Genomic DNA, 23,296 nt, shown 5'->3' on the forward strand with positions numbered 1-23,296 from the left:
CATAGGACGTCTCTGTGGGCTCTCGCTTTATTTACTGAAGCAACTAATTGTCCTAGTACATTTCCACTTCCAATATAAAGCAATCACAGACCCAGTGGGTGAGTAAACAAGGGCATCCCTGTGAAGTGTATTGATGTCATGGCAGTTTTTGAATTTCAAAGTAGGATTGATTTGTGATTTAATTGAAGTCTCAAGAAGTGGGGGGCGACTGATACAGTCCTTCTGCATTGGACTCTTTAACCGCAACTTCACTGTGGTCTATGACTTGTTTATTTTGACACAAAACTGATTATTTTCCCACTTGAAATGTAAAACAAATCACTTAAACTCCTTCTCCCTTATTGAAAAACGTAGAATCTAGAAACAGACAAGACACAGGACGTCTCTATGGGCTCTCACAGTGTGGACGCTCCAACCTTTTCATTTTAAGTCTATATTTTATTCAGATCTGCTTACAGTACAACCAATTCCAGTATTTTGTGAAAACAAATGCTTGAATAGGACACACTAGCTCCTATAGGACTCAGCTGTCCTTACAAATGATAGATACTCCTCCCGTGTTTAAGTGCAAACAAACAGTATGTTTGAAAAATAAGCCATTAGCCACTGGTCATTAGGACGTTGGTCGTATCACACAAACCCTTTGTTAACTTCTGTTTGTGAACAGTTAACACGTTTGGGTATTACCTTTACGGGAAGCCCATGCGGACGTGACAACCTGATAACGTTCTGCCTCATGCAGAGAGGTTTGTTTTTAATTATTCTGAAGAAATACAGTTTCGATTTGTGAAATGCCCTATTGTTTGAGAGAAGCTCTCTTTGAACACCTGTAGTGAAACGTTCCTGCAAATTAATCACTTGAAGGTGCTTGAAGGTTGACTCATGTTCTTGTTCCCAGGTACCATATTCTGTAGGGAAGGCCTTGGCTTTTTTTTTTAGCACTGTCCTGACCCACATTCACACCTGGAAACTGTTGGATGTGACCCCGTTTTTAAATTGCTCAACATAGACCACCTCCAGCGTAGCAACATAGAGATATATTCTGCGTTCAAAGGTACCACAATTCATGAAAGTTTTAAAACAAGATTTTGACTCTGTAGTACATCACAAGACCTCAAGTCAGGAAGAAACTCATGAATGAAAATCAGCAGAATGAAACCTCCTTCATCTTTTATCTCTATCATCGCTTTGTTTTTCATTGTGTAGAGCTGTCACAGACCGGCTGGTAATAATGCAGCACACATTTGAAGGATCTGACAAATAAAAAAAATACATTCAAAATTATTAAAAGACAGTTTGCTTGGACAACCCAAAGTTTTGGCTTGGACAAACTTTCTCAGTTCCTAATGTTATGGATTCAGGCAGCACAGTTTCACAATCATATGGCATTGTCAGGAAAAGCTTTAATTTCACAGTTTGTGATAATGAAATGTGACTGAAAAATTAATACATTGTAATTTATTGTAATTCATTCTCTATGCGTTTGTTATGCCTTTGCATTTCCTACACTGAGATACCCGCGCGTTATCTCGCTAAACTATTAGCCTTGGTGACTTCTAGACAACAACAGTTCCCTAGCACGACTCTTTCACGACGTATGGACGACGTTACCTCTAGACTGCCAAGCATTTACAATACACAAAAGGCTCTGCGGTCGAAATTTGTCTTCACAAGGTTAGCATCTAGAAGCCACTCGGGCTAACAGTTAGCTAACAATTAGCTAACAAGCTAACGACGTGACAAAATGTAGGAGAATGCAGGAAATGTAAAAGAATACCAAAAAGATGAGGCTGTTTAGAGTATGGGTACTTTACTAACCTCAAGGGGACATCTAAATTGGGGTTTATGAGTTTACCATTGACTTCCGGCATCTCTGAAAATGTCACAGTTCGTGAACTCTTGAACATTTTAACACCACACTGAATACCACGAGAGTTTGTTCATATGGCCTCTTCTGACGTGGTAAACACAACCCCATCTGAAAGCATCAGTTCTTCATGATGCAGTTCTGCATTTAAATGATTTCTACTGACTATTTTGATGCTAGGCCTACTATAAATATAGGCTGTTAATAAAAATGGCTATACGCTGTGGTATTACTGCTTTTACTTACAAATTCCCCAACCACTTGTGGTTTGTAATCCCGCCTTGCAGGCACAATATTAATGAACAATGTATTATCCTTTCTTAATAATTAAGCGCTTTGCCTTTGAGCTGTGCAGTGCTGCAGGGTTTGCTTGAGACATATGTGGGCCTTGCTGTCTCCATCATTTGCAAAATACATAAATGTGACTTGAAATCAGGCCATTGGCTGTTTGTTTGATCACCTCCCCACTGCCCTGTCTCTGAATGGGAGATATTCATTCAACTGATTTTGCTCAGAGAGAGAGAGAGAGAGAGAGAGAGAGAGAGAGAGAGAGAGAGAGAGGGAGCAGATGTGCGACAGCAGCCTCCTCTCTCTCAAGTTTGCAGCTCACAGGGAGAAACAGGGATTCGCCTATTTTAGGTTGACAGTGTACATTTTCACACCGAGGCTACAAAGAAGAAGAAGAAGAAGTCTAAGAGGCGCAGAGGAAATAATAGACTTGGATTTGTGCGCTCTCGTCATCATCATCATCATCATCATCATCTTCCTGAGATGGATATAAAGAGGACAGATAAGAGCGTGGAAATGTACTGTAGAGGCTTGAAAGGACGACGGGAGAAATTCATATTCCTCATCTTTTATCTCCAGCTGTGGTCCAGGCCGATGGTAAGTGGCATATTGAGTCTTTTAATCCATGCAGAGTCTTCCATGAATCCACGAACTGATTAAAAGCGCCTCAAAGTGCACCAAAAGTTGTCAGTTTTCCTGCAGAATTTAAACAAACAAAAAAAAACACCTTTGTTTCCGTACCTTTATTAATAAAACTGTTCTCATCCTCACTGCCCCTCACTGTTCTTCTCTGTCTCTTCGGGGCACAATCTAGCATCAAATGTCCTCATTAAGCTGCTGGCACTAATTAGCAGTTATCTAGGTTGGCGACCTGCATCCGTCACGGACATGTATCGATCAATTCAAGATGAAATCAGCAGGAAAACAGTCATTAAAACAAATTATCCGACTGCTACAGATTAATCTTACATGCTGGAGCACGATTCCTCAAATGGTATTATGAGAAGAATGACCTAAATTATTATTATTATTATTATTATTATTATTATTATTATTGCATAAAATCTAAACTTGAGTGAACATATAATTATCATGAAAAATCAAATTTACTTCCTTCAATCAATTCTTGCAGGGGGTTCTCTTTTGCAAAAGTGTTACTGATAATAATGTTTGTTTAATATTTCTGTTTTCTTCTTCCCACCATGGCTACAGCCACTCACGCATCACACAGTAACTCCCTCCAAGCCACACACGCGGAGAAAAGCATCGGCGTGTGTCTGCCTTTCTGCAGATAACTTAACTTGTCTCATCTTCGCAGGCTGAAGCGATTCATCCGGACTGCGCCATCATCTCTCAGCACCTGAGGGCTCGAGAGATTTGTAGCCAGACGAGGAGGAGCGAGGCGCGGAACCAGAGCGACCACAGCGGTGGGTAACAGCGTGTATGTGTGTGTGTTTGTGCGTGTGTGATGATTTGTGTTTCTGTACACAAACACGATAAGTGAGATTCCTCGGAGCACTGAGAATAGACAGCAATATGGGCCAAACTACAAAAATAGTTTTTGGAGACAGGCTTGGGGAGGAAAGAATAAAAAATCCAGAAAGGAGAGGTTAAAGTTTAATTTGTGTTGAGATATGAATGTGATGAAATCACGACATAACCAAAAAGACCCCTCATGTGACTTCTAGACTTTAACAGTGGTTAAAGATGGTAGAGACTACCAAAATGAATAAAAGTCCCTTTAAAGACACCTCCGAGTGTCAATAATAATTGAAAGTTATGAAAAAATCATTTTCAACTTCGCATGTATTTTAGATTTCAATGTATTGCATCTGAATTTCTTTTACAAGAGGAGGCAATGGCATAACATATGGATTATATTGTCCGTGAATTATGAATGAGTCAATTTGACCCTAAAAATAATTGCTCAGTGTTCAATAAGATGTCTTCAAATCACAAGAAAATCCTAAAATAAAATATTCAGTTCACCAAAGAACAAAAACTAACATTTTAAATGATTACAAAGAAATTACAGATTAATTTCAGTAATGATGAAAAGATTTAGACTGAAGTTTTCTTAGCAGTCAGCGCACGGAGAACATGAGAAGACCGGATCCATATATAGGGAAAAAACAAACCGAGCTGTAGTTTTGTTCACAAAATATCCTGAGTCTATGAATATGTAAATTGGGTTTTAATGCATCATGGTTAATTAAGCATTAAGCACTTTATTAAGTGGAGGAAGGGACTTCAATCCCTTTAATGCGCTGTAATGGCAAAATGTAACACAAGAACAAAAGATTAAAAAAAATAAATCATGCCGACAACAACAGCAAAGTCAAGAACACTCTTAACAAATAGACGCTAGTTACGGTATTGTACTCAATCACCACATACATTTATTCACCTCAGCCAATCACTTCAGCCTAGGAAGTTCTGGCTGCGCCTGCATGAGAGGAATTAACTCTCCATACCAGTAGGTGGCAGTAGTCTGTATTCAGTAGGGGAAAGCAGAGGAGCTACCATTAGCTGGGAGGCTAGGAAGCTAACAAGAGCTACAAACCCAGAGCGGGCCTCTCCTGAATCACTCTGATCACTTGGTCTGCAGTTTATTCACTAGTCTATTCACTAATATTTGTGCATTTGAATGTTCAGATGAGATGAAGATGTAAAATGAGCAGAACCTTCAGTGTGTCCTTTGAACTTCATCATTTTGTTTACTTTCATCTTCTCCATTTTTCTTCTTGTATGCTAGCGCTCTAAGCTGAAAAGCCAATTAGACTCTCACTGACGGCCCGACACCGGAAAATCAGACATGCTGTGTCATGAGCCAAACACTAAACAGCTAAATTAGCTCCAGACTGCACTGCAGCTACGGCTGAAGATTTGATAAATAATCATCCAACAACACAACGCGACACAGACAAAGGCCATTGCATTTATTTTAAGTGACCAACACTTGTGGATTTTTACTTGTAGCTCAATTTATTATTTTTTTTTTATATAGTATGGTATTGCTTCTTTTATTAAATCATCCTCACCAGTTGGTGTTTGTCCTGTTATAGCAGCTGAAAACTAAAATCAATGCTAGGAGCCGGACAAGTGACAAGTGTTACCGCTTTAATTTCATTTTAACTTGAACGCAGGGAGATACTGAGATGTGTTATTAAACTTTGTTATCTCTGTCACACTCACACTGCTCTTCCAATCCAATTCATTGACTGTATTATGAACCAATGAACTTGGCATTTTCCGGTTCCACAGTAATGTCTCCATGACAGGCATTTTATCAGAAACCGCCCCAGAACAGCAACACCCATGCCTCCAGCTCCCCTCCGAGAAAGTCATGAACTTCCACATTTCCAGACTCATTTGATATTAATTAGTTCTGAAGCGACATAACACTTTGTAGGAAAGTTGTCATCCGTTGCTCATTATGCAGATAAATTTTTGCTGATGAATTACACTGGTGAAGTAGATTCGTGTGTCCTTCAGAGTGACATCAGTGGAAAATGTTCCTTTTGTGAAATGATATTGGTGACTGACCCCCAGTGGTAATAGGCCCAAAGAGACATGACCATGACCATGGGAGTCACAGTGGTGGTTAGCACTGATGCCTCACAGCAAGAAGGTTCCGGGTTCGAATCCACTGGCCGACCGGGGCCTTTCTGTGTGGAGTTTGCATGTTCTCCCTGTGTCTGCGTGGGTTCTCTCCTGGTACTCCGGCTTCCTTGTTAGGTTAATTGGTGTTAGTGTGAATCTGTCTCTCTGTGTTAGCCCTGCAATAGGCTGAACCACTTGACCAATGACAGCTGGGATAGGTTCCAACCCCCAAAATGAATGAATGAAGGAATGAATGAAATGACCATCAGAACCTCGAACCTCAGAGAGCCCGGGGTGACATATTTAAATGGCTGTTTTTGCCTCACCACTAGGTGGCACTAAATGCTACACACGGTAACTTTAAGTATATATTAATGTGCCGGGTTCAACAATAATGTCTCCTATAAAAACACATTTTATATAATTATACCTGTTAAATTGCCACTAATTAATAGGCTGCTTCACAGGGGGAGCTGAAGTTGTCCATAAACACTGAAAACAACCTTATAACTTCTTGAAGATTATGTTTTTGTTTCATTACCGGGTTTGGGTGGTTTAATTGCTTCTTAAAGGCAAAAAAAAACAAAAAACCTAGAACTAGATCTGTTCTGAAAAGCAAAAACCCTGCATGTTTTTATTCTATTAAAACTTAAAGTAATGCCATACAGCTGAATTGACTTTGCATAATAAATTAAGTTCTTCCCTCGGCGGAGCTCTGGAAGCACTCATTCGTGTCCCAGGTCCTTTCATACGTCACTGTTAATCCTAAATGAGGTGACATTCAAGTGGCTAAGTGTGTATATAGCTTCCTCTAGAGCTGTCCGTTGATCAAAGGGGGGAAATCATTTTTTTTATCTGAAATGTTTGAATTGAGTCCTCAACCTCTTGACATGTCTGTTCATTGTGAACTCTAACAGTTAGATGCACCAGGGATTTTTTTTTTTTTTTTTTTTTTTTTACAGTTTTCCCCTCACAGTTGTTCAGAAATCACCCTGTGATTCATCACAAAGTCCTAGTGAAACAGTGTAGGTTTCCATAATTCATGGTTTTTCGCTGCACTTGCTCTGGCTTTTGTTATATCAGTGAAAGAGGAGAAATGCTTCTTTCAGCATAGACCATGTCATTGTGCATTTTTCTTTGGTGGCTCTTAGTCAGACTCAAACTGAAATCTTTTCATAATCCGTGCATCACAGATGTCGGATCACTCTCCGTGTCTGTGTGACTCATATCAAAAGATCTGAGTTCAAGCATCGACAAGTGGGAGCTCCCTTATGGGAATATTATTCCACCGCTTGATAGACAGCAAAAGTCTAATCCGAACTCAGAAGCAATTTAATCTCTAAGAACAAGACTCTAAACAGCTTGAGGTAAAGAAACTACTCTAAATTGTACAGATACAATGACCTGACCTGAGGCTCATGAAAATACAGTTTTCAGCCATGCTAGCAGCGCTTCAAGGTAGCTAAACCCAGCAAGCTAACATCCTCAAACACGAATGACTTTACATTTGCGACTAATTTATGTGTGACTACTTTTATTCAATTGAAACAGACTGTACAGGCTAATAAATATGGCTAATGAGTATACATCCACCGTATATTGTAAGCTGCTCTAAGCTAATCTAGAAGTGTGTAGTGACGCCCTTACGCTAGCACGTTTACCCTGTTTAACGTGCTAGCGTGCTAAATGTTAAGCACTTAGCATGAAGTCCCACAGATGTTTTGATATCTTTTGTCCTAAACTGAACAAGTTTAAATGTTTACTTGACAAAAATTGGGATGATTAACCCAACTAAAGGGGGACATTTATGTGAGCACAAAATTTCACAGTAGTCTGCACCCAACAAACCATCTACCAGGATAAGGATTCATCCTCTGCGGACCATGAATGATTGTATAAACCAAGCTCCTTTGCTTGAGTAAAAGTTTCACTCATCACTTGTTATTATTATTTTTATTATCCAGTCTCCTCAACTGAAAAATGAATTAGTCAGTGCTTTGGCTTTGTTAAAAATATTATTATATTAAAAGTGACGCATTTACAGTAGGCCTACCAGATCTGTCAAACAAAACTTCTACAAAATTAAAAATATATCAAAATAATAAAAAAAATAGTAAAAAGAAAACAGTTAAATCTGAACCATTTTGCATTTCTAAAAAAAACATTGAACCATTACCAACATAGCTGCCAATCATTTCCCGCTACTACTGGTTATTAGTTTACAAGAAAACATATTTTATTATCTCTTTGTTTGGTTTATGGGACTCTTTATTTAGAGATGCCTTTTTCTGTTTGTTTGATTTGGATGATTCTTGCTGGTGGCTATTGGGAGTGTTTATTTTATACGGGTTGTAGTCGTTCCTGCTGCACACTTTGATGTATTGCTTCTCATAAACATTGCAATCTCTGTGTGCGGACTGCAGTGCAGCTTATTCCATTGTTAACTTCTAGTGACTGGGCCCCACCATGATCCGTGTAGCCTCATGAATATAACCACGATCTCACTATCTCCCACCAACCAGTCAAAATGGTCAGGCAGGAACTGCTAAAAGCCACATCCTCATTGTTAACATCGTCTTCAGCTTCCTCTTTCTTCGTAACAAGCAGAGTATGAGACGTTCCTCATAATTAAAAAATATATAAATGTCCAAACTGATCAGCCATGTCCTTGTAAAGTTAGGGATAATTTCAGGCGGCATTGGCTGCACTTCAAAACTCCCACATCCCTTGTCTTTTTTTTGCGTGTGTGCAGGCCCACATGCTGTCAGTATGTCAAGATGCCACTGTCCTAATTTATACTGTCAGTGTGCATCAGCTCTCCAGCAAAGCAGCAATTTTATCTGCTTCTCACTTTGTCATCTTGGTCTCTGTGGCTTTACTGCTTCACCTTCTGTGTGAAGCATCCGATGCACGCTACAGGTACAACAGAAGGCAAATAATGCAACTTAAAATTAGACCTTTGTGACTTTTAATGAATCTGTTTGCTGATTTGTTGTAGCTGATGACTTTAATGCAGCCCTACAAGCTTCTAGCTAATTTTCTATAAAGCAACACCTGAAGTGCCATAATAAATCAGGTCTGCCTTCAGCTCCCCAGCTCCATTAATGCTGCAGCTGTTTGTACAAATAACACTGCTGCTTGGTTGTGTTTGTTCCTCCCTCCTACTAAAGTGCCCATAAACGTGCCACCGTCTCTGACATGACACTGTAATGCTATTTGGAAGCCGGTGCCTCTGTTCTATTAGGATTTTATTAGGATTAGACCAATCTGTGCAAACCTGAGGATGATCCTCCCACATGCAATGTGCTTAAAAAGACGCCTTCCTCTCACCAAATTTAAAATTTAAAGATCCAATTCTGACATTAACTACAGTGAAACAACCACAACACAGGGGAACTGAATCTCTTAATCCCTGATACCAATTTAGCCCCTGTAGCTTTTCTGTTTTCCAGCTAAACCCCAACAGTTAGTTAACTGCGAGCTTGTAACGCCATCCTTTATTTTCCACCCTGCACTTCTCTGCCAGTTTTAATCGTCTTATGCACAATGGATTTCCGCCCCACACAACAAGATGCACTTGACAAGGAGTGATTTGAAAAGCATTGTGTTTTTGGGGTGTGATTAATTCTGGCTTAGTCTGGCTAGAAGCCCAAAACAAGAGAGGAGAAGAAGCATTTCTATAATTAGGAAGAATCAACTTTTCTTTCACAGAAGATATTTGTAGAGATACAGGTGTATTTAGTAGCATTAACAATGACTGTGTGGGATTTTATTGTCCCAGTAACCCAGGGACAAAGAGTTTTATCTGTACTAAAATGTCTTGCAGTCTGCAAATAAATTGCTATAAATATTTCATATCAAACTCCAAACTGCTCTGGATCCCACAAAACAACAAGATGACAAGGCATCTGTGCTGTTTTCTGTAGTCAACTGGAAATAAATGGGACCACAACTTACAGGGTGCAGAATGAATCTGAGTTGCTTTCCTATAGCAGAGTTTGTTCTTAATTTCTTCCCCCAAGAGGAACATTTTGTCCTGCACTCTGTCACAACACAGACACATGAAATTCATAAACATTATGAAAAAATATACATCTAAAGTCCACCATACAGGCTTGTGTGAAACAATGTGCATCAAATGACAATAGCACCTGAAGGGAATGGAAACATAACTCGGCTCCCTTCCTTACAAATCACCTGCAAATCAGATTTTTCTTAGGGGTTTAAATCCTGCATTGTTTACATCCATGTTCACTAAAACATGCGTATCGGTGGAATAGTGTGACGCCACTGGTAGGAATGTGTTTTGCAACACTTTTGTGCGCATATGACAAATAATACTCCATCCATCACGTCATCCTGAAAGAAAATAATCACACACTGCATGTCTGCTACTAATAATAGCTATTATTAATCATCTAACAATAATATCATGGTATATCCAAATTTGTTAAAGAAAGACAACTGCACTTGTAGAGTTTCTTCAGTTCTATAGGACTGGTAGGGAGTTGGGGTTTAAATAGGAACATGTGTGGGAGTTACCTATCGGAAACTTGACTAGTGCCTGTTAACGTCTAGATACCTGTCCTCTATCTCCAATGATTGGTGCTCTAACAACCCATTATCAGTCAGAGGCTCCAGTCTCAAGGTGTAAAAGTGGGTGAAACTTCTCGGGGACAGAAGTTTAGACTGTATTTTGAATTGATGGCAGGTTGTATGTCAGTCCACTTCCCCTGTTCAGAGAAGGATTTATCAGTTTGACATAGCTTCCTTTATTTAGACATCTGTTCATTTCAAACCCGGTAAACCAACACTGAGGCAGAAACTTGTACACCCCAAAGACAAAAAAAAAAAATAGATTTGTACATTGGGGAAACAAAACAACCCATCCACAAATGCATGGCTCGACGCCAGGAGAGCCAGTTCATCAGGAAAAGAATCAGTGGTCCACCTATATCTGAAGATCAAAGGACACCCCTTTGAAGACAACGACGTCCACATTTTAGCCAGAGAAGACAGATGGTTTTAAAAGAGGAGTAAAGGGAGACATCTGTGTCAAACTGGAACATCCTTCTGTGAGCAGGGAGGTGGACTGACACACAGTATAATCTGCCATCCATCTACAGTACAGTCTGAACATCTGTCCCCAAGACGTTTCACACCAATTCACACCTTTAAACTCACCACCAGTCCTCTATAACCAAAGAAGCTGCTTGAAAAACGTCTTCAAGAAACTCAACGAATTGCTGTTGCTGTTTGTGGTGTTCAACATGTTAACTAGCTTGGTTTAGTGCCACAGAGTGCTTTACAGCTGAGGCTAATGGAGATGTCCTTACCTTTGCAGGTATTTGATGTAGTTGAGGACGTTATGGGATCACTAAAGTTAATGTAGTTCACCCTAAAGGGGCGGTACGGATGTCCGAAACAGACTTCACTGCAATCCAGTAAATAGTTGATCAGATATTTCACTCAAAACCATAAATATTGCACCAGAATCTTAGTAACCAGTGTCATTAGAATTCATCCCCGCAGGCACAACAAGCATCTGCACGAAATGTCATGATATTTTTAAGTTGCTGCAGCCAATAATAGGCAGACACTGATATTGCTATTCATAGCAAAACCTGTAGATTAGGCCATGAATAGCAAAGCTTGTGGCAGTGGTGCGTTTGGTCGTCCCCTGCTGTGCAAAACCTCCACAATTCATAGCATCAGCCCTGAGACGGCAGCTCGCTGAGCAGAGACTAGAGAGACGACAGAAGATCTGAAAGCGCATTTCAACACAGTCCTCCTGCCCTCGCTCCATCCGCGACTTTAGAAAGATCAGTCTGAGTCAGCCTGACAGCGACAGAGGAGACACGGAGGTGAATCATTCAGGGGCTCCGTGAATAATCACACGTCCACGCCCCACTACGGTTTCCCAGGGTTACGCTGAAGGTGACATCATTTTCGTCAGACCACCTGATGGATGCAATTGGTTGGTTTTGTGAGACAGAAAGAGGGAGAGAGAATGGATAAAGGATTAGATATGCTGGCTTCGTACAAATGGAATAAGGCACGGAGAGAAAATGCATATATCCCCCAGACAGATTGGCTGCCTGTGTGTCACCAGTCGGTTTCAGATTAATGTCAGCATCCCCTACAATGATTCAAATTTACTCTGAAAGCACATGACTGGGCACAGGCTATTTATTTTGTTGTTTGTTTTAATTTTATTTTTCAAGATCAGTTAATTGAAGTACTAATACGATATGAAATTGGAACCAATGGACCAATGCAGCATTTCATTATGGCATGTCGTTCAAAGTAATTGCTTTCTCACACATTTTTAGCCATGCTAGTCACATTGACTGTCCCGACTGTTTTGGTCCAGAATGACCGTAGTGGTTCTTTAAGTTACCCTGTAGTGGTAGGCTGATATTTGTGGAATAATAATAATGTACTTTGGACTAAATGCTTTGTGTGTTACAGCTTAGTCTGATGGAAGCTTCCTTAGACCACCACTCTCTCCCTGAGAGGAACATGAAAGCCTGACACAAATTTCTTGTCAATCTCAACCATCCATGCGTCTATTTTCTTCCGCTTATCCAAAGTCGGGTCGCGGTGACATTCCAGCTCTTCCTGGGGGATCCAAAAGCATTCACAGGCCAGATGGGATATATAATCCCTCCAGCGAATTCTGGGTCTATCCAGGGGTCTCCTCCCAGCTGGCTCTGTGTCTGGTAAATATCCAAAGGGAGGTGCCCAGGAGGCATCATCACCAGATGCCCAAACCACCTCAACTGGCCCCCTTTTGACTGGAAGAATCTCAAAATCCCGTTGTGACCGGCTCACCCTCACTACATGTTTGGGTTTGTCCGAATCTGTCCGGCGGCCTTCCAGGTGCTGGTGCAATTTCTTGTCAATTCATCCAATAATTGTGGAGATATTTAATTGTGCCCTCTGAGAACTACGACTGTTTCTACCAGATTTCATGACAATCCCGCTAATAACTGGTCAGGTATTTGTGTCAGGGGTCAAAGCGGTAGACCAATCAGCAGACGTGAGGATGACGCTAGGGTAAACGTTAAGGGGCAACCAAAGCTAAGATAGTTCATGAGTGTCTGAAGTTAGTTGTCTGGTGATCCATAAACGAGTTGATGTGTCTCTCAAAACCACAAATGTCTTACTAGAGGAAATGTTAGGAAGTCATCATAAACAATTAGTATTAATCATCTGCGTACCATGAAGTTATATACAAAATTTCACATCAATCCATTAAATCTCCACCAAAATGGGCAACCAGTCGACCTTATGATCCCTACAGCCATTCTTGATGGCTCATCCAACACATCTCACAAGGGACTCACCATGTTGACCTTTCTTACAGCTCTAGCTTTGCACTAATGAACAATGCAATACTTCCACTTTCATGCTCACAGTTTGATAGACCCTTTCTGATATTGCCAAAGACCTTTACCGTGACACCGTCGTCTGGACAGTAATTATATTTACTTCACCAGGTCTGCTGAAGGTCAAAAACAAACGTAAAAGTCACTCAGCCTCACAGAGCTGCCAGAGCGGTTTAGCCTCAGAGATCTCAGTCACTTTTTGATCATACCTTCCCCAGAATGTGATATTTATATATAGAAAGCGACTCTGTCGGTTATTTTCGTCCCTGAGACGTTCATTCCCCTTGGGCAAACACCAATTACAGAAATGTTAACGGTATGGATGAACGGACACAAAGAAATGAACGGAAGCCTCAGCACGAAACGTGATTCACCGGCATCCTGTCACTCGCAGATGGGCTGTTTTTACATTTCAGTCAGAAGTCAAATAAATATTCCTGCGGAAAATGTATTTGACATTTATTCTAGTCTCATTTCTGTCTTTGGGGATGAAAGAAAACAAATGAAAACCTTTTTTTTTTATTTCAAATTCATGACTGCTGCTGACATTTCGTCCACATGGATGGAGATGGCTTCAGACAAGCACACTGTTTATAGTCGTGTCTAACTCTTGTGAAATTTGCCACGTCACACATATGCGCATCAGCCTTTTATATGCAGGCAAATAATCCCAGACTTATCTAGAATCTGGAAAATGTGGGGCAGTACATGGAAGAAAAAAAAAGAAAACCTGGCATGTGTGACATTAAACAAAAGCTTTTACCGTGATCCATTTACAGAAACAAGATGAGGCTTGGACTGCGGATAAGACCTGTCAGCTGGTACAGATTTATTAGGCCGGGATTAATAGAAATGTCCTCTTTTAATTACACAAGAATAAGTATGTGACTACGTAATCAGGTCATCTGTCTTTACAGTTTAGTGGTGTAGACCATATTTGAGAAAATGAAGTCTTGTGTGTCTACCGTGATCTCCATAAATAGCAGCAAGTACATGATGTTCTCAAGAATTCATCTTTTTTTTTTTTTTTTGACGCAGTACACGGTATTTGGAAGTTTACTGAGTCCCTAAAAATATGGTGTAAAGCCGAGGCATTTGACTAATGAACACATAGTCCTGGATCCTCTTTTCTTTTGTGGCACATTTACAGGCACACAATAATGTCGCCACAATAATGTGTGTGAGAAAAGCCATTGTATGTTTAATCCTCTTATATATATGCATGAATTGGTGGCGCCTCATTGTAAGGCAGAGCTTTTACCTCCCGATCATCCATCCAGGTGTGTCCCTGAAGAGCGAACTGAAACATTTCTACAAACACACGCAGAGCGTCGCAGAAAAATACATTAAAAACAACATCACACAAGTCGGCATAATCCGGCAGCCTCGCAAAGCAGATTTGCAAGGTACAGGTGCTTTGAGCTCAGTGCAAACATTAGCATGCTCATACTGATAAAATGCAAAATGTTGATGTTGAGGCAGGTATGATGTTTGCTTGGTAATGTGAAACACCACAACACATGAAACGTACAGTACATGTGAGACTGATGGGAGTAAGCTTTGTTTAGCCAGTAGGATTCATTCTCTGGGTTCCATCAATGTTTGTAGAAAATCCATTTGTTGAGGTATGAGCATTGGACCACAGTGGTACATCAACTGGACCCCAGCAAAAATGTCTCAGAAGACAAAAAATAAATAAACTAAAAAAAAAAAAAAAATCCAGGACTCACAACAGAATTTGTTTCCTGTAAGTTTCACTGTCTGGGCCCCGAAGAACAGACAGAATTGGATAACGCTGCCATTTTTATTGATTAGCGTGACAGCTTCAGTCCGTAAGAGAGAAATAATCAGCGCGGTGTGACACAAGACTGATGCAAAGCGAGAACTGCAAAGCCCAACAACAGTAATCGTGCAAGAACTGAATTAGGTTACGTTTTTATTTATTTTTTTCTGCCTTCAAAGCTTCGGCTGTCATGAAAAGGATAAAACTACTCAGACAGAAACTATTTAAATGAGTTTTCTGTTCTATATAAATGACTCCGTGGAAGAACACACACTGTAAAGCATTTCAAGTCAGTAAAACTTAGAAAGTTCACCTGCTGCCCTAAAAATGTGAACAAACTCAACCAGAAGAAAATCACTGTTTCAACTCAAAAAGCTATAGTTATATCTAATGAAATGTCTAAAGCTTGATTCTATAGATTAAAACAACTCAATAGGCTACATTATCCACTGAAGGAAACTAATTTTATGTTGTCAAATGAGCTCACAATTCCTCACTATTTCAACTCACGTTTCCAAGTTAAGATAATTTCGGTTTGTTTACCTGTAATTTGCTACTGCTAGTTTTTTGCAACATGGCTGAATATTTTTCCGATTCTGAGGTTGTGGACGATGACTTTGTTTATGATGGACGTCCTTCTGTTTTGAGCCTCAGTATACGGATGAGGAACTTGTTGAAAGGAGGATGCGGAAGCAGAGAGAGAAACAGCTGGCCAAATAACAACAAACCGACTCTGAGGACGAACCATAGCAGTAGCAAATCACAGGTAAACAAGCCGACCGTCGCGGGTGCGTGCGGCGCTCAGAGACGACATCATCCAGGTCAGAAGTTAGTAGGTAAATCTACAGACCCCAGATGATGATAACAGGTAACTCTGGACTCAACGGGGAATAGCACTAGCGTATCATAACAAAATATTGGTGAAATGGAACGACTTTCGCGGCAGATAATGCGTTATTTAGAGGCTGCGTTTCGGTGCCCCAATCACTGCCACTATATGGATATACGCTGATCTAATTATCTCCCGAAGGAATACGAGTTACACAAAAGTTATATGGGTCAGTAAACAATCGTATTTTATGCCAGAAATAACATTGTAAAAAAACAGTAGTTCCCCTTTAACAATATTCATATCAAATGCCATTTTAAGTTGAGAGCACTAATGATTTTAGATTTCTCATCCTGACAAGTGCCAAGTTTTAAAGTTTATGTAAATCTCAGACAGATTCAACTCACATCTTGCCAGAAATTTTTTATTTTTTTTAATTAGGCCGTTTAGAGAGGAAGAAATTGAAATTTGTAGAGCCTTGTTTCAAAGGTATCGCCTTTTTATAGTGATTGTTCAATATAATTTAAAAAAATGCAAAAACGGCAGCAGCCTCTACATTTCCCAGTTTTCAAATCATAACACCCCTCCTCCTCCCCATCACTTCACCCCTCCCCCATCATCACAGACATGTTAAATGAGCATTGACCACACAGACAAAACTCACAAGAAGTCAAGACAATTAATTAGTTTAGGTTTAGAAAACTTATTAAATTGACTATTGGAGTTAAAGAGAAGAAAAAACCTAACTTAATGTGGCTGTAATGTTTTAAAATGCAGGACGGTAAACAAACTCAGACCTCTGGCTTGACAGAGGCAAGGAGCTGAGCGTCTTAATGCACGGCGGACAGTTGGGCAGGTAATGAGCTGAATGGCCGAGCAGGATCTGAGAGTGCAAGAAGTTGCGTATAATTGGAGGACATCAGATATGATACGATGGAGCTCGTTTGATGATCCGAGCTGCAGCATTTTGGATGGGTTTAGGAAGACATTTGGAGAGAAGACATAACATACGGTCAGGGATGACACCCAGGCTCTTAACCTGAGGGCAAGGGAGTACAGTGAAGGTATCAATATTTAATGAAAAACTGTCAGCTTTGGCTAAGGTGGACTTAGAGCGGGCATGAAAGGCTTCAGTTTTATTGCTGTCCATTTATAAAACGTGGGAGGACTGGGATTTGATTTTAGTCTGACAGGTGGAAAGGGCAGAGGGGTGGGATAGTGGAAGTTGGCTCTGTAGTTGAGTTGCCTTGGTGATTTCTCTAGGGATTTCAAAGTCCTCAAAAAAAACAGTTGCAAGCTGGTAACAGGTTTTGCCTCTTATGTGACGTTTACTGTTGAGACATTACAGCTTATCCCTCTTCTGTTGCATCTATCTCTGTTTTCCGCAGGATGTAAAACAGAGTGGGACACGATCGGATGCTGGCGCAGAGCTGAAGTCGGGCAGGTGGTCAACGTGTCCTGCTCTGAAGTCTTCCAACATTTCTCCAGCAATCAAGGTTGGTTCACATGTTGGCCACGTCATCCTCAACGACCACAGGAAAGAACGGCTTCTCTTAATCTCATCATCTAAGCAATAGAACTGATAAATTACAGTAAGTGATGTGGGGAACCCATTTTCTCCTGGTGCACTGTGGCTCCACTATTGAGTCTAATCTGCACTGTATAGTCGGCAGGCTGGAGTCACTGATGGAGGGGCACGGTGTGAATTATTCACATGTGTTTGTTGGCAGACTTACATGCTCTGAGATGTTTTTGGCAGAGCGAGAGGCCTGGAAACCTGTCTGCATAGTTAATATGTCACAATTTGACATCTCCTCAGGCTGCTGTTGTCTGCAGAGAAACATCAAGAGAAACACATTCTCAGACAATAATTATATATTAACGAGGGTAAAAGGGTTGTTGAAGTTTAAGTGGGTTTATACACCGATCAGCCACAACATTATGACCACTGACAGGACTAGTGACAATCCAGTGCTCTGCTGGGAAACTTTTGGACCTGGCATTCATTCGTGTGGATGTTACGTAGACACCACCCACCTGGACCAGACCAGCCCATAGAAATAACACTCCTTGATGGAGGCAGCCATCCCCAGTAGGATGCAGCCTGACACAGGCACACACACATAAAAACGGTTTAGGAACAACTCAAAAAGAAAACATGAAAAACAGCACAAGGTTTTGACCTGGCCTCCAAATTCACTAGATCCCAAACTGATCAAGTATCTGTGGGATGATCCACAGAGGCCCCTCCCCTCAGCCCATAGTTACCCAAAGGCCCCCACTAACAACATTGCGTTGCCAGACACCACAGGACACCCTCAGATGGCCTATGTCCATTCTCTGATGAGTCACAGCTGTTTTGGAGGCACAAGGGAGATCTACACAATATTAGGAAGGTGGTCATAATGGTATGCCTAATGGGTGTATCAATCAGTTATTTAGAGCACACATATGTCTTGTGATGTTCACTTTCTAAACAAGTATTTTCTGTCTTAAAAATAATGACTGCAACTTGTAACTAGTCCTAAGGCGCACTGAGATCGCAGATAAAAACCAACAACATTGCTCTGTTGTATTGTCATTATGATTCGGATAATTATGGGTGACAAGGTCAGGATCATTAACAAGTAATGTGCTTTCCTCTTTTACCATCATGGAAATCATGGCTCATTACGATCTGAATTGCAGCTCCACTCAAACAGACCAGAGTCTTTGCTTGCCTAGCAGAGCAGTTTGCAACTCTTCCTTGTCGCAATTTGCTCAAAGGGAATACAGGAAAAAAAAAAATTCTCCTGCCGTACATTTTTTGCACATCTTTGTTAAGACAAACGCTCAACGTTCCTGTCTGCAGCATGCACGTGTGGATGCACAGTCGCACAAACACAGCTCCGAGGGGATTCAGATCCAGCTGACGACCTTATCCCGACACCTGCTGTATCCAAAATGGACATTAAGCAGGAGAAAATGTCAGCGGAGTTGACAAGACATGAAAGCATCAAATGTTTTCTAACTGAAAGCACTAATGGAGTGAAATGGTCCGAGAGAGAAAATGTCAGCGGAGCGCACCAAATGTGCTGCTCAGGAATGACGGCTTTCGGCGGCAATGGTGGCGTCAGCATGTCGATGTGAAGAGATGAGATAGTGATACTGATAGTGTGAAGAAATAATACAATAATTCTACAGTTCTGCAGATTTTAATGCAGACTTTCACGATGCCCTTTCTTATGCACTAAAACGTAAACTTGAAATAGTCGCTGTAAAGCTTATCTGCACAGGCTTGGCTATGATTGATTAAAATAAACGTGTCAAATGGAAACAGTGTGAGGGGTTTCTCACAGTGACGATCATGCAGAGAGTTAAAGCCAATCTAATCTGCCTTTGAGATGTTAATATTAACTTACAGCTCATTGTTTACTGCACGTGTCTGGCTCCCAACGCCACTGTTTTGTTTCACTCTCACCACTCTCGTAGTGTCGCTTTTGGCCACAGCTGTTTCCAATCAGAAAGCTCTGAAAAAAACTGCTGAACACTTACTCCTCAAACGGGAGACGGAGAACGTAGAGGAAAATTGAGTAGATAAATGGCCAGATATCTCCTTTGGGAGTTGGTGGAGACCAAAAAAACAGAGCAAAAAGAAAGAGTGAATACTGGCGTTAGGCCAAATGAATTGCAAGAAGTTTATCACACATAATTAACAGATTATATTGTCAACATTTTACTAATGTTTCCACTGTCCTCAAGTGGCCAAGAGAAAAGAAATGGCACTAATTAAATCTATTAATAAGTAAAGAGGTTTGATGGTTTTACTGTAGGCTTTGGTGACAAATGAAATGTTATAACTGTAACTCCGGTTCTGTGATGTATGGGATATCAGGCCATTAGGAATAATGATATATATGCCATAATATATGTGTTGTACCGAGCCAATGAGCCGTAAGGAAACCCATTTTTTAACTTGCTCAAAAATCTTTAAAAACTCAACTTTTGCTTTGACCGAAGGAACCAGGTTCTACATATTTTTTAATTGTTTCATTTCACAACACAGAGGAACTTAAAGGGGAAGTGCCGTTTTTTACAACCTGGACCTTATTTCTGCCTTAAAATACAATCGTTTACTCACCCATATAACTTTGGTGTCATCTGGAGTCATTCGGACGATATTTAGATCCAGTGGAGCGCCACGTACATCCATACAGTGGGAGTGACTGGGGCACCGAAACGCAGCCCCTAAATAACACATTATCTGCCACGAAACTCGTTCATTTCACCAATATTTTGTTATGATACGCTAGTGCTATCCCCCCGTTGAGTCTGGAATTACCTGTTATCTATTTGTGGATGTGCATCGGTTTGTTGTTCTTTGGCCAGCTGTTTCTCTCTCTGCTTCCGCATCCTCCTTTCAACAAGTTCCTCATCCGTATACTGAGGCTCAAAACAGAAGGACGTCCATCATAAACAAAGTCATCGTCCACAACCTCAGAATCGGAAAAATATTCAGCCATGTTGCAAAAAATTAGCAGTAGCAAATTACAGGCACGGTGCTCAGAGATGACATCATCCAGGTCAGAAGTTAGTAAGTCAATCTACAGACCCCGAATGATGATAACAGGTAACTCCGGACTCAACGGGGAATAGCACTAGCGTATCGTAACAAAATATTTGTGAAATGAACGAGTTTCACAGCAGATAATGTGATATTTAGAGGCTGCGTTTTGGTGCCCCATTTACTCCCACAATATGGATATACGCGGATCTAAATATTGGCCGAATGACTCCAAATGACACCAAAGTTATATGGGTGAGTAAACGATCGTATTTTATGCCAGAAATAAGGTCCAGGTTGTAAAAAACAGTAATTCCCCTTTAAATAACACATGGATGCCTATGCAGTGTTTTTATCCTGATGAAGGCTCCGCAGAATAAAATTGTGTGTGTTGACTGAGCTAAGACACTGATAATAAAAATATTCACTTGCACTTACTCATGAAATAAACACTTGATACCGACCTTCTCTTTGTTGTCCGCTCAGGATATGTTTACAGGAACTGCACTGTTAAGGGATGGTCTGAAACGTATCCCCCCTACGAGGAGGCCTGTGCGTTCAGCGACGACAGCGAGCCTGAATCCGAGGTATGCCGACATGCCAATCTTTGTTTCTGCTTCCTCCCTCGCTGCTTCCGTTTCCGGTCCGACCTAGTCAGATGGACAATACTTGAATAAACAATGTATTAAGGAGAGGTAACAGTCTTAAAAAAATGTCGCACAAAAAAGTTTTGTTATTATTATTGATCATTCATGTGGGTAATTGCTGATCCCAGTCAGATGAACAATTTTACACCTCAGTGATGTTTGTTTTTATTTATTTATTTATTTTTTTTGATCGAGCCATTTTCCCGTTCATAAATCTGGCCACATCTCAGTTTTACTCACCCCCCTTCCCTCTTCTCTGTTTTCACCTCTCTTTCTCTGTTTCTGTGTCACCAGACGAACTACCTCTATACGTTCAGACAGGTTTACACTGTCGGCTACGCTACTTCGCTCATCTCCCTCATTACAGCCATAGTGGTGTTTGCAGGCTTCAGGTAAGATCAGACTTGTATACACTGTCCTAGATACACACACACACTCATGTTTCTATTTTTAAAATGACTTTCCATTGACGTAATGCATTCCCTAGCCCCATCACAAGCAACTGCCTAACCCGTAAATTTACGCTAACCTAATTTTAACCTTCACCCTGAAGTCTTAGCCGCTTCTAGCCCTCTAAAAGTTGTCCCAGAAAAAAAGGCCCCACAAGGACGACATGGCCCCACAATGTTAGTATCCTGCAAGAGTTTGGCCCAGACAGTCGAATAAAAACCAATGACACAGAGGTAGATGGAGATAGAAGGACAAATAAAGCTAAATCCATGAGGCCTTGTGGAGTCTTTATAGTATCACACATGCAAATTCATCCAGGTTGTTTACCTTCCTCTCGCTGTCTCATGAAATTTGAATTTGCATGCAGTGCCTGTACAAGAAGAAGACTTTGTTTTATTGCTGACACACAGGAAGTTCCGCTGCACCAGAAACTACATCCACATCAACCTGTTCTCGTCCTTCGTCCTGAGAGCCAGCGCCGTCTTCATTAAAGACACGGTGCTGTTTGCAGACGAGACCCTGGATCATTGCTCCATGTCAACGGTGAGGTCGCTAATTAGCCGCTAATGTAAAATAGGTTCCCACGTCTGCTGCGTGATTGAGTTAACGATGGAAAGGGGAAGACACGTGGTGAACTGATTAATGGCGAGATCCTCTCATGAAATGACAGGAGCAACGAATTAGCAACAACTTAAAAACTTTTGTAGAATCGTCAAAACTTTCAAGTGTTTGCAAGATTGCATATCTTTTATTACCTAAACTCACAGTATTTGTAGCAACAGTAAAATGTTCAGAGTGGTCGTTAGGTGCAGGGCGTTGGCAAAGATGTGAATCCATAATCAAACTGCCTCCGTGTGTGAAACCACAATACAACAGGATTATATTTAATCAATCAACCAAACCATTCCTGAAGGATTTCTCTTTTCTGTTGAATTATCCGGCAATAGTGCTCTTTGCTGGGGGACAGTTTATAACAAGATAATGTCAATATATCAACAATATAAACACTTTTATTTCACCTGTTAACGTGTCTTAGCAGCTTCACTCTTTCCAAACCTTTTCACAGCTTCTTAAACCATCACAATCTCAGAAACAGCGGGGTGAACTGGCATAAACGTTTTGTGCTTTCTGCAGGTGGAATCCTTTTTATGCTTGCATAAGACGACTGGGCCAAGATTATTCAGAGCCGATGAATAATAACGATGATGATTACGTAGCATATCCTCCAGTGCCATCATCACATCGACATTTCACTTTATTTAACCTCTCTGTATTTTTGCATTTTTGGTTGTCTTGTGTTGTTTCTCAGATATTTGTGCATATTTTTATTTATTTATTTATTTATTTGCAGAGTTATTGACCTTTTTCTGCTTTATACTTATTATTTTTAGTTCTCTCTTTGTTTTCCGTTTGTTTTGGTGTAATCCTTCCAGGCACGCACACGTGAAACTATGTGCTAAGACACATTTACATATTGTTGTCCTTACATCTAAGAACCAAATTATAAAACCTGAGGGGAGGAAAGCAACACTAAACTCTTAACTAATGAATAGCTGATACTCTGGATGCACGGTACATTGTTTTCACAAAACATCCAGTCCCAAGTGATGCCATTTCAAGATGTATACACCTGAATAACACTGAGTAGGATCTCAGATAAATAAATCTACATTAAAAAAACACAATGCCTTGCAGCTATGGAGAGATTATGCGCTCTCATTTTGCACTTTACATTTATTTCTACAATTTTTGTTTTAGGTTAAAATACATCATCAAAGTACCAGCTTTCACTGACTAAGCTAAGGAACAAGTCTAGCTGATGTGCCTCATGTGTTCATAAAGAAGTACCGCAGCTGCCATAATCTCTGCTTCAAATTTTCCAACCTGAGAAAAAG

General features: G+C 40.6%; 1 protein-coding gene across 1 annotated transcript in view; it reads left to right on the forward strand.

Moving 5' to 3' along the window:
* Positions 1–2,638: 2,638 nt before the first annotated feature.
* The window catches only part of LOC311490089 (pituitary adenylate cyclase-activating polypeptide type I receptor-like), a gene marked incomplete at its 5' end in the record, with an annotated part of 31,818 nt that continues 11,160 nt past the window's right edge, over positions 2,639–23,296 (forward strand). The window contains 6 exons of the mRNA XM_084547442.1: positions 2,639–2,752; positions 3,474–3,582; positions 17,150–17,257; positions 20,791–20,891; positions 21,246–21,343; positions 21,812–21,944. Of these exons, the coding sequence (XP_084403568.1) occupies positions 2,639–2,752; positions 3,474–3,582; positions 17,150–17,257; positions 20,791–20,891; positions 21,246–21,343; positions 21,812–21,944 (663 nt within the window). The remainder of the gene's footprint in view (positions 2,753–3,473; positions 3,583–17,149; positions 17,258–20,790; positions 20,892–21,245; positions 21,344–21,811; positions 21,945–23,296) is intronic.

This window comes from Chelon labrosus (genome assembly GCF_963514085.1).
Source record: "Chelon labrosus genome assembly, chromosome: 6".
In the NCBI taxonomy this organism is placed as follows: Eukaryota; Metazoa; Chordata; class Actinopteri; order Mugiliformes; family Mugilidae; genus Chelon; species Chelon labrosus.